At 40.9% G+C, this 11,771-nt stretch overlaps 1 protein-coding gene across 1 annotated transcript in view; it reads left to right on the top strand.

Annotated features, from left to right (window-relative positions):
- BLTP3B (bridge-like lipid transfer protein family member 3B) overlaps nt 1–11,477 on the top strand; it is an 85,747-nt gene extending 74,270 nt beyond the window's left edge. Inside the window, exons 18-21 of the mRNA XM_077266460.1 lie at nt 454–710; nt 3,868–3,976; nt 4,742–4,950; nt 10,599–11,477. Of these exons, the coding sequence (XP_077122575.1) occupies nt 454–710; nt 3,868–3,976; nt 4,742–4,950; nt 10,599–10,721 (698 nt within the window). The 3' untranslated portion in view covers nt 10,722–11,477. The remainder of the gene's footprint in view (nt 1–453; nt 711–3,867; nt 3,977–4,741; nt 4,951–10,598) is intronic.
- The last annotated feature ends 294 nt before the right edge of the window (nt 11,478–11,771 follow it).

The following is an 11,771-nucleotide window of genomic DNA, read 5'->3' as shown; positions in this document are numbered from 1 at the left end:
TGGAGATTTCCAACTAACTGCAATATGTTTTTAAAGGGCTCATGACAAATATGAAAAATTTGGAATTCACTTCAAAATGGCGTGCAAAAATCTCCCTATTCCTTTCTACGGGAAGTCCACTTTGATGTTTTTGTTTGAGAGTTTTTGAAAAAAAGTGGAAATTTAAAAAAAAAAAAAAAAAAGTAAATGTCGCTTTTTTAAAGGCGATCCTGATGGTATCTGCTATAAAATACTCCCTGTCTAATCAAAACACCCTTCCAAAATTCGAAAAAAATACTCCCTAAAAACACCTCAAAAAAAAAAATAAAAAAGGGTTTCCAGAATCCATTTCTCGTCAGATTTGTCTGCTTCAAAACACTCAGACTCTCTTGGGCCATTTTCGTACTATGTTGACCGATCGGGAATGTTTAGGCCCGTGAAAGTGAATTATGGGTGATGTTTCTGTGTCCTCAGACTCTGACCACAAGTCATCGATGGAGCAGAGAAAGTCCTCTCCGGAGATCAGCCTGAGACTGGAGACCGGTCCTGGTGCTGAACGCTACTCTCTTCTTGCTGCTGAAAACGGGTTCCTCCAGTGCCAAGTTTCAGATTTTAGCTCCGAGTTCCTCACCTCCACCCTTGCGAATATCCACCACTTCATAGATGATGACTCCGTTGCAGAAGTGATGCCGATGAAGATAAGAGTGCAAAAGGCAAAATTACACTTGCAGGTTAGTATTTGGTAAGTTTTCCATCCTGCAGACCTGTTTGTGGAGATACTGGGGGCCTCCATGTTCTCTATACGGTGCGTGACCTTGGTTTTTTGCAGTACCCTCTCGAATATCTATTTGGGCCAACATTGGGTTAGGTGGCACAATTACCTCAATATGCGCAGAAGTTCTACCACTGAAATAGAGGATGTAGGGGGAACCTGGGCATCCGACTGAAAGGGTTCACTGTTTAGAGAAGTCATCATATCGTCACATCTACGGGCATGTACCACTGTCTACATCAAACCTTCCTGCAGTGGCTACAAAGAACTGTATCTATAAACTTTTATGCGATGGTCCAAGAGATACAAGTAGGGTAGTACAATTCCAGTTAGGCCTCATTCATACCTTGAGGATTGGACACTACTTTTGATTTGGATGCTTCACCAAAAACTATGTAAAATCCAGTGATGATCCACATGCCCTGTATTTCAAAAGAGTTTCATGTCAGATGGTCAACTTCTATCCATGTCATCTGCAAAAAAAAAAAGCCTGTGATTATAAACTGTATGCTACACGCAGTGGCGCAGTTGGAAGCTCATGGACTCCAAAGCAACAAGGCCACCAACTCTCCTGAAACTTTATTAATATTGGTGTTCTTCTATGGGCCAAAAATTCCAGGGCCCGGATGCGACTGCAACCATTGCCCACAGTGGTGTTATGTATCTGGCTACTTGGCTAAAGGGGTAACAGGTGGGTACAGAGAGAGAAGACCCTGAGGTCTTATCATCTACAAGGGAACAAGGCAGGTGATGGTTGAAGGAGCTCATGTGCCAGTGTGTTAGGTTAGGCTTTCTGAAGAGATGGGTTTTCGGGATTCTTGGAATGGTGTGGGAGAATATGACCGGTTGGAGTAGTCTACCAAAGGGAAAAACAGGAGAAATCTCGTAGCTAGTGTTTTGGAGGATCAAGCGAGTAGTGGAGATTACGAATGGGGAGGGTATCGGGAGATCGGGATAGAGATGTATGGAGGCAACAAATCCTTGTAAGTCAGTAATGGGATTAGAACAGAGGAAAGGCAAAAGAGTAAGGTGGCCAGAAGAATGGAGGGTGGATTGTAGGTGGGAGGATGTTGCAGTAGTCTAGGAGGGATATGATGAGGTATCATGAAATAATTAAGTGTTTCAGTTATCTAAGTTGGACCTGGTTGGGTTTCCCACTTTTAACAATAAGTATCTCAAAGCCATTCATCCCAACGATTAGCTGGACCATTGAAGATCCCGATGTTGGGACTCTTGGGATTTGCCAGGGAAGCTGACCACATTCTAATCAGATCTGCTGAACATTTGAAGAAATATCACGCGGCATCCATTGACGTCATCGGGAAACTGTGTAATGCCCAGAAGAGCTACTCCTTGTGGTTTTCTTCTCTGGTTAATAGAGAAGTCTACGTCTTATACAAGCAGATTGGGAACATCTTGGTTTTTTTCTCTCCTCTTGCGAGGATGAAGGATGAGAAATGACTTTTACAACCTCACCCCATGCGGAAACCCCATTATGTTACATTGCCCAATATCTCTGAAACCCCCGGGATTCCCAGTGTTCCCAGTACTACCGCCTGCAGAAAACATTCACAGGGGCTGAACATGAATCACCGCCAATAATGGCTTCTTCTATTCCACTCTAAATGTTTATTACATTATAAATTATATATTAAGAGTGGAATAATCCCGGCTCTGCTACCACCAGCCCTTCCCTGCGAGTTTCTCTATTAAATGTGAAATGGAGATAAATAGCTAAAATAAAGGAAGAGTAAGAAGACAACACAAAACTGGATCCTCTTTCATGCATTTGCCGGCGCTGTTCATAGACAGGGACTGGTGCCCTTTGGATCCTTTCGCATACATTTGCCGGCGCTGTTCATAGACAGGGACTGGTGCCCTTTGGATCCTTTCGCATGCATTTGCCGGCGCTGTTCATAGACAGGGACTGGTGCCCTTTGGATCCTTTCGCATAAATTTGCCAGCGCTGTTCATAGACGGGGACTGGTGCCCTTTGGATCCTTTTGCATACATTTGCCGGCGCTGTTCATAGACGGGGACTGGTTGGTTCCCTTTGGATCCTTTCGCATACATTTGCCGGTGCTGTTCATAGACGGGGACTGGTTCCCTTTGGATCCTTTCTCATGCATCTACCAGTGCTGTTCATAGACAGGGACTGGTTCCTTTTGGATCCTTTTCCATGCATTTGCTGGCGCTGTTCATAGACGGGGACTGGTGCCCTTTGGATCCTTTCGCATACATTTGCCGGCGCTGTTCATAGACAGGGACTGGTGCCCTTTGGATCCTTTCGCATGCATTTGCCGGCGCTGTTCATAGACAGGGACTGGTGCCCTTTGGATCCTTTCGCATAAATTTGCCAGCGCTGTTCATAGACAGGGACTGGTGCCCTTTGGATCCTTTTGCATACATTTGCTGGCGCTGTTCATAGACGGGGACTGGTTGGTTCCCTTTGGATCCTTTCGCATACATTTGCCGGTGCTGTTCATAGACGGGGACTGGTTCCCTTTGGATCCTTTCTCATGCATCTACCAGTGCTGTTCATAGACAGGGACTGGTTCCTTTTGGATCCTTTTCCATGCATTTGCTGGCGCTGTTCATAGACAGGGACTGGTTCCCTTTGGATCCTTTTCCATGCATTTGCTGGCGCTGTTCATAGACAGGGACTGGTTCCCTTTGGATCCTTTCTCATGCATCTACCGGCGCTGTTCATAGACAGGGACTGGTTCCCTTTGGATCCTTTTCCATGCATTTGCTGGCGCTGTTCATAGACGGGGACTGGTGCCCTTTGGATCCTTTCTCATACATTTGCTGACGCGCTGTTCATAGATGGGGACTGGTTCCCTTTGGATCCTTTTTCATGCATTTGCCGGTGCTGTTCATAGACGGGGACTGGTTCCCTTTGGATCCTTTTGCATACATTTGCCGGCACTGTTCATAGACGGGGACCTGGATCCTTAGTATGTTATATACAGCAGTGAAATAAACTATAATTATAACCCTCAATGGCATTTCTCAGAACAGAAATATACAAGTATCTTGCTTTTTTTTTTTTTTTAACATATGACTTAACGTTTTTTAATTAACTTCTTTTATATATATATTTTTTTAATTGTTAGGATGATAGTCCGAGGAACAACAACAGTGACCCAGAGCCGGAGCCAATTGTCCTGAATATTGAGAATCTCTTAGTCGAGAGGTACGATGACGGATCCTTCTGTATTAAAGGTAAGCTGAACGCCAAGTCCTTGATTCATTATTATTTTATTTTTTTTAAGTCGCTTTTGTTTTTCTGTCGTCTTTTACTCATGACCTTTTTTTTTTCTGCTGAATCATTAAAAATGGTGCAAAGATCCTCTTTTTTTTTTTTGCCTACTCTTTGGGGTAAAAAGTTGTAGGTCTCGAAAAATGGCGCAAAAAATTGATTTACGTAGAATCACTCCAGGGGATAATAAACTGTGACATATTTTGTGACTTTTCGAAAAAGTCTCAAATGGTGGATGAGGTGAAAATCTGGAAACCCTAAATTCCACCCACAGTGAAAAAAGCTAAACAAAACGGGTAACATATAAACTAGACTGAAAAAAAAAACAAAAAGAAGAAAAGACGCAAACAAAAAATGGGCGGAAAACACTTAAACTTCAACAGGCGCACATGCTATAATTGATGCCTATGTCTATCCCTCCCCATTAAATATCACATACTTATAGTATGGCGCCACCTGGTGTTGAAAATATATAGTACAGTGCACGTCCATTTAATGCGAGTGGTCACACATGCTCAGTCACTCTCCCCATAACCAGGGATGCTCTGCTCACTATAAAGCAGCCAAAACAAATAGTTTTTTGGCCGGCTTGTCAGGAAAGGAGCCTCTCGCCTATATCAGGGAAACAGGTTCACTTTTTTTTTTTTTTAACAAATGGTCTCTATGAAGGCTTTGCTATAATTTTGTTTATTAAGACATGTATAACATACACTTTTTTCCCTTCAAAGGTAATCCTGATTCGCCCACTGACACCAGCACCAATCACAGAGAGTTAATGGAGATCCCTTCAGTGAACACTGACAGTAACAACAGTCTACAGCACAGAAGTAACGCTACTAAAAGCACACAGACACTTTGTGACAGCCCCGCGCCCCCCGAACAGCTGGATGTAAAAAGGAGCCACAATCAGAAGATGCCAGCGATTAGTATGGAGCAGGTACGTTATCCCTTTACATTGCTGCGAGCGTTGAGCTCTGATGTGTTAATCATAGTCTTAGGCTTTGACCTTGAAATCACCTCTGAACGAGGCGCCGATTATCCAGCTTCTTTGTAGTATAAAATTCTCAGTTGGATGGAGATCAGTCTGTCTCAATGAAGAGGTTACTGGCTGCGCGGAATATTTACTTTTCGGTACCCACATTTTTTAGAATTGCATTTTGACTGCCCGAAGCCACAGGGGCGCTAATTGAATAAAGATTTATAAAGCTTCATTGAAGTCCGGGTACAGGGAAGAAGTTATGGCACTCACCAAATGATAGTTTCTTTAGTTTATGAAGTCCAGGGATAAAATCAAACACCACTTCAGCTTTCGGCCGTTTCGCCTCTCTGATGCTTTCTCAGGGCTCAATTGAGCCTTGACAAAGCGTTTGGGAGGCGAAACGGACGGAAGCTGAAGTGCTGTTTGTCCTCCTTGCTTGTATTCCTTCTCTGTACCTGGATTATTGCAGATTGCATCATTTTGGTTGGTTTTGGTTTGGAATTCAGAAGTTGTTGACTGTTTGAGTCTGCATGGTTTTTGCCAGGACAGTTCAGAAAACAGAAAAATATATATATATATATTTTTATTTATTATTTTGCTAATTTAATATACTATTCACAGTTCACATTAAATAACCTGTTAATTTATTACAACTGATGGCAACCGTTGAGAGGATCCCAACATGTATAATATGAGCAAAAAATGTATTTTAGACCAGATGATTGTGTATATTGTATTTTTTTTTCTTACTTTATTATATTTTTATCTTTATTCTACATGCTATCAAGGGATTATTTTAAGAATCTTTCCCATAAAGGCTCTAATATTGTCTTTTTTAAAAATAAGTCTATTAAAAATTAAATAAAAAAATTTTACACTGGGGGTATGGAAGCTTATTTTAATGGCTTCTGCTTGTGCTAAAATATTACACTGGATGGATAGAAGCTTACTGTAATGGCTTCTGCTTGTGCACAGCTTCTCATGCACTTCTATGGGATCCATTGACTCGAATAAACCCCATAGAAGTATGTGACAAGCCGTGTACGTGCTGATGTCGGCAGAGCGCTACTTGGAAAGGAATAGAGGACCCAGATTGCGCAGTTTGGACCAAAAAAATGGACCGCCTCCTGCTTGTAAGAGTGCAAGCGGCACAATATATTTTTTATTGAAGTAAATTATGAAGTTTTACTTTTTAGGTAATGGGAGAACCACTTACTGTTTTTTTTTTTTTTGTTTGTTTGTTTTTCTTAAGTTATGTTTTTATTTTTAAGCTTCTATCATAGTTTTTATTATTTCCATTAATAAGTGTTGCTGTAACTTCATTGTGTTTTTTTATATTTGATCCTTTTTGTCATGAAGACAAAGACTATTGTGACTTCCATTTATCTGAATGGAGCTGCAAAATCTATGTCAATCAGACTTATTGCAGAAATTGCTTTATCTGAAATTCTGCTCCATAAATCTGATGATTGCGTACCCTGACAACAGTTTGACTGTACATGGCCAGGATTAGAGTGTCCTCTGATCCTAGATCTAATCTGTTACTCGATTTTCAGCAGCCATTAAAGGAAATTTGTCCATAGTCTTTTTCTGAGAGCAGCATGATGTAGGGACAGAGAGCCTGATTCCATTGATGTGTCACTTATTAAGCTATGTTTTTGTTTCAATAAAATCAGTGTTTTTTTGGCAGGAGATTATCACTACAGGACTAGGTGTCTCCTGCCTCCTAGTCCAACCACGCCCCCTACACTGATTGGCAGCTGTCAATATGCAGTGTACACAGAAAGCGGCCAATCAGTGCTGTGGGCGGGGTTATACAGGGCTCAGCATTCCGAGATCTGCAGCAGAGAAACTTGTGATTCTATCACACCTGTTGCACCCAGTAAACTAAGTGATACATCTCTGGAATCGGGGTTTCTGGCCCTATATCATGCTGCCATCAGATTACATGGCAAAATCTGCTAACAGATTCCCTTTAAGGGAAACCACTGTCGACATGATTCAGAGCATCATTTGGTCACAGATGATCCCCTTAAGGGAAGAAGAGCTAAAATATATATTTTTTAATTTTTGTGCATTTTTCTTTAATATTTAATGTTTTTATTAGGTTACTTCATTCCTTTTCCTACCGCATTTGGTTTTACATTTTTTATTTTATGGATATTCCCATTGTATCTCAGTTCAAATTTTTAGTTTTAACTTGGTTCAAATAAATTGACTTTGCTTTAGGGAAATATATGATAAAAGAGACTAATAAAATTCCGAATAATCGTAGATCATACAAAAGTTTAAGGCAAAAGAAAATTATGATTTCCATAAAAGAAAAAAATATCGCTTGTCGGCTCCGCGAATTCTGTGTCCAAATTAATTATCATTTAATCACTTATGTCTTTGAAGTGCGCAGAGTAATCAGAAGATCTGATTTGGGGCCCTGTCCACTTATGTCTCAGATGAGATTGACGAGCACTTTGGCAAATTTTTAGATTAATAAGCAGTTTGGTGCTGAAATATTTATTGGGCTTTTGTGAAAGGCGACTGTTGCCTTAAAGTAAAAGCGTTTAGGAATTGTCACTCGGCTGTCTTTGCTGGAAATAAAAAAGTTTTGGTTAATTTTCACATTTTATATCCTTTCAGATGCAATCAGCACTGTCCGTTTTTGTCCTGGTCATTGACTTAGCCAGTATTGGTACAGACCCTTTAAATTTTCTCTTACAGTCCCTTTAAGAATGAATGGAGGGGAGGAGTTAGGGTCCCACAGTCCTAACCCCCAGCAATCAGGATATTATCCCTTATCCAATGGAGAGAGCGTTAATTCTCACCTTGGCACATACCCTTTAAAAGGGGTATCTGTTTTGGCCCATAAAATGTTATCCTTCCATAATGAAAAGCTTTTAAATATTTTCTGCATCAATTCCTCAGATTTTTCTAAAATTTCTCCTTGCAGTAATTAAATGGAAACCTTTTATTGTTTTTATCCAGAGAATGACATGCAGTCCAGGTTACTTGATGGTCACACAGGGGCCTGGTTCGCGGTGGTGTAATTTGAGTCCAATGGGCCCGGTGCAAAATTTGGTCCTGGGCCCCAACCTGCATGTTGGTCAGATGTATGGGCCATTGTAGCATAGTGAATCTGATAGACATACATTTTCAGCCTCCATGTAATAATGTCCCCCATCCTGGCATAATGTCCCCCATCTTGGCATAATGTCCCCCATCCTGGTATAATGTCTCCTATCCTGGTATAATGTCTCCTATCCTGGTCTAATGTCCCTCATCCTGGTATACTGTATCCAATCCTGGCATAATGTCCCCCTTCCTGGTATAATGTCCCTCATCCTGGCATAATGTCCCCCATATTAATTTATTTGAGGGCAATATTTAGGCATAATGTCTCCCATCCAGGCATAATGTCTCCCATCCTGGTATAATGTTTCCTATCCTGGTATAATGTCCCTCATCCTGGTATAATGTTTCCTATCCTGGTATAATGTCCGCCATCCTGGTATAATGTCTCCTATACTGGTATAATGTCCCTCATCCTGGTATAATGTCTCCTATCCTGGTCTAATGTCCCTCATCCTGATCTAATGTCCCTCATCCTGGTATACTGCATCCTATTCTGGTCTAATGTCCCTCATCCTGGTCTAATGTCCCTCATCCTGGTCTAATGTCCCTCATCCTGGTCTAATGTCCCTCATCCTGGTCTAATGTCCCTCATCCTGGTCTAATGTCCCTCATCCTGGTATAATGTATCTTATCCTGGTATAATGTCCCCTATCCTGGTATAATGTCCCTCATCCTGGTCTAATGTCCCTCATCCTGGTATACTGTATCCTATCCTGGCATAATGTCCCTCATCCTGGTATAAGGTCCCTCATCCTGGTATAAGATATCTCATCCTGGTATAATGTATCTTATCCTGGTATAATGTCCCCTATCCTGGTATAATGTCCCTCATCCTGGTCTAATGTCCCTCATCCTGGTATACTGTATCCTATCCTGGCATACTGTCCCTCATCCTGGTATAAGGTCCCTCATCCTGGTATAAGATCTCTCATCCTGGTATAATGTATCTTATCCTGGTATAATGTCCCCTATCCTGGTATAATGTCCCTCATCCTGGTATACTGTATCCTATCCTGGTCTAATGTCCCTTATCCTGGCATAATGCCCCTTATCCTGGCATAATGCCCCTCATCCTGGCATAATGCCCCTCATCCTGGCATAATGCCCCTCATCCTGGCATAATGCCCCTCATCCTGGCATAATGCCTCTCATCCTGGTATAATGTATCTCATCCTGGTATAATGTCTCTCATCCTAGGCCCCTTGGTTCTTCTCCAGCACATTTTTAAAAGAAACAACCCATTCTACTCGCCTTCCTCCGCTCCAACGCAGCGCCGCATCCTCTTCTGTAGCCGGCACACTGCAGTTAGGAGTCATGCCCCCGTGTGAACATCATATGACATTACAACACCTCCTACTGGTCCATGAATGCCTTCTGCTCTCTCCATTAACAATAACAGCTCCGTAAATTGCACTTGAATTCAGTAGAACTTGCCAGGCAGAGCTAGCATGGTGATTTCTAATTTTCCCGCTGCTGCCCTCCTTGGTTCTCGCATGTAGGGGTATGATATGGCTGACGATGGATTACGAAAATTAAGCATTTGGGTTAAGGTTTTTGGGTGCAATTTGTGTTTTTAGGTTAATATCCAAAGATTGTATCCCCCCCTTGAAACATAGACATACTGTAAGGGATCCCACACTGTATTTTTGCTGCATTTTTTTCACACTCGTTTTTCAAGGGTAAAAAAACCCACATTGCATTACTTTCCTGCCAACACTCATTTGTAGCAGATTTCTCTGCACCAATAACCAGACGAGTGCACATAAACCCTCCACCTCGCATACACAAACACCACCTAAAGATTTCACCCCAAAGTATTAATTTATTTGAGGGCAATATTTAGGGATAGTTTTGTAGGGAAGTTGAAAAAGTTGTATTTTTGGGTGCAGTTTTCGAGTAACGGTTGGTTTTCTGTATGCAGTCTTTTTTTTTTTTTTTGGAGGAGGGGTGGGTGGAGGGAGTGCTTGGGAAGGTTCTGAGCGATCACTTCCAAAAGGTTGGCAAAGTGGAGATTATCATGATGTGCACTCATGGAAAGGATGAGATCTGAAGCGTAGAAGCAAGGATTTTTATTTAATGACATTATTTTTATTCAGGTGCATTTCAGCGCCTTTCTCAAGGTAAAAAAAAACAAGTAAGACCTGTACCTCAGATAGGTGACCTACGGAATTACTTTCTTTTAGGCAGAACTAATTTTCATATTATTTTTGGATGTAGTTTTTGTTTCTCGTGGTGCAGTTTTAAGAGGGTGTTTTGTATTTTTTTCTTGCAGAGGCTTAATGCTCGGGTGCCCTATTTTATTATTTTTTTTTTTCTTCTTTCCTTATGGAAGCTTAATGCTTGGGTGTCCCTTTTTTTTTTTTTCTTGCAGAGGCTTAATGCTCGGGTGCCTTTTTTCCTTGCAGAGGCTTAATGCTCGGGTTCCTTTTATTTATCATGTTGTACAGACAGTAATTCATTTTCTTTTCTTGTTTCTGCAGCTTCTTGACGAAAATGAATGTCTGAAGAGAGAATTAGCCAAAACCAAGATGGCTCTCGCCGATGCCCACATGGAAAGGGACAGCTTGCTTCATCAAATAAAGAGACTTACGTTGAGCAAATAGCGTCGGTTTTTGGATTTTGTACTGGACTATAGCATTTTGCGGCTCGATTATCTCCCATTGGAAAATTCACTACAAATAGTAAAAAAAAAAAAATCACCAGGACCATTATTTTTCATTGGAGAAGATGAAATCAAAGTATAAAGACTCAGTGTTCTACATAATCATCTTTACGATGCAATCATATAGCTCCGTTGTCTTAAAGGGGTTGTCCGGGATTAAAAAAAAAAATAAAAAAATGGAGGGTCTGTTTTTGATCAACAACTGCTGCTCTTGTCCATGAGCTGTGTTTGCTCAGTCTCGTTCACTTCTGCAGTTCTAGGGCACAACCAGTGTACAATGGTGGCGCTGTTTCCTGCGAAACAAAATGGGCCAAAGTTCTCAAAATTGACTAAAAGAACAACTTCAGTATCTGTTTCCCATGGCCCCAAATCACAGTGCGGCTTTTAATTCACCAGAGTGGGTTGCAACAAGGAAAAAGCTGTTCTCCGATTAGTTGATATGGGTATTAAGGACAATTTTTGTTAATCCCGTACGAGCCCCCAATAACTGATTCTATTAAAGTTTAAAAGTTGAAGCTCTGATATTTTTCAAAGTATTATTGAAAAAAAAAAAGTTTTGAAAATTAATTATTTATGAAAGTGTAACATCAAGTAACGTTAATTATCTTTAGACCGAATTGGTTTTAATATTGTTTAAGAATTATTTTTTAATTTTTATTTGCACTATCAATAAATAATTTGATGCAGCTGCGTTCAATTGTTTGTGATGGGTTTTTTATTTTACTGCATGGTATACTTAAAGGGAATCTGTCCCCAGTTTTTTGACAACTAATCTTAGAGAACAAAAGGTAGAGGCAGAGACCCTGATTCCAATGATGTGTCACTTACTGGGCTGCTTGTTGTAGTTTTGATAAAATCAGTTTTATCATAAGGGGATTATCACTATTGGACTAGTAAACCTGCAGCCATGTAGTCCTCCATAATCATACATTATAGTATGTACATACAGTACAGACCAATAGTTTGGACACACCTTCTCATGTAAAGATTT

Source organism: Ranitomeya variabilis, chromosome 5, assembly GCF_051348905.1.
Source record: "Ranitomeya variabilis isolate aRanVar5 chromosome 5, aRanVar5.hap1, whole genome shotgun sequence".
In the NCBI taxonomy this organism is placed as follows: Eukaryota; Metazoa; Chordata; class Amphibia; order Anura; family Dendrobatidae; genus Ranitomeya; species Ranitomeya variabilis.
Note: the sequence above shows the minus strand (reverse complement) of the source record. Positions and strands in the feature narration are given on the sequence as shown.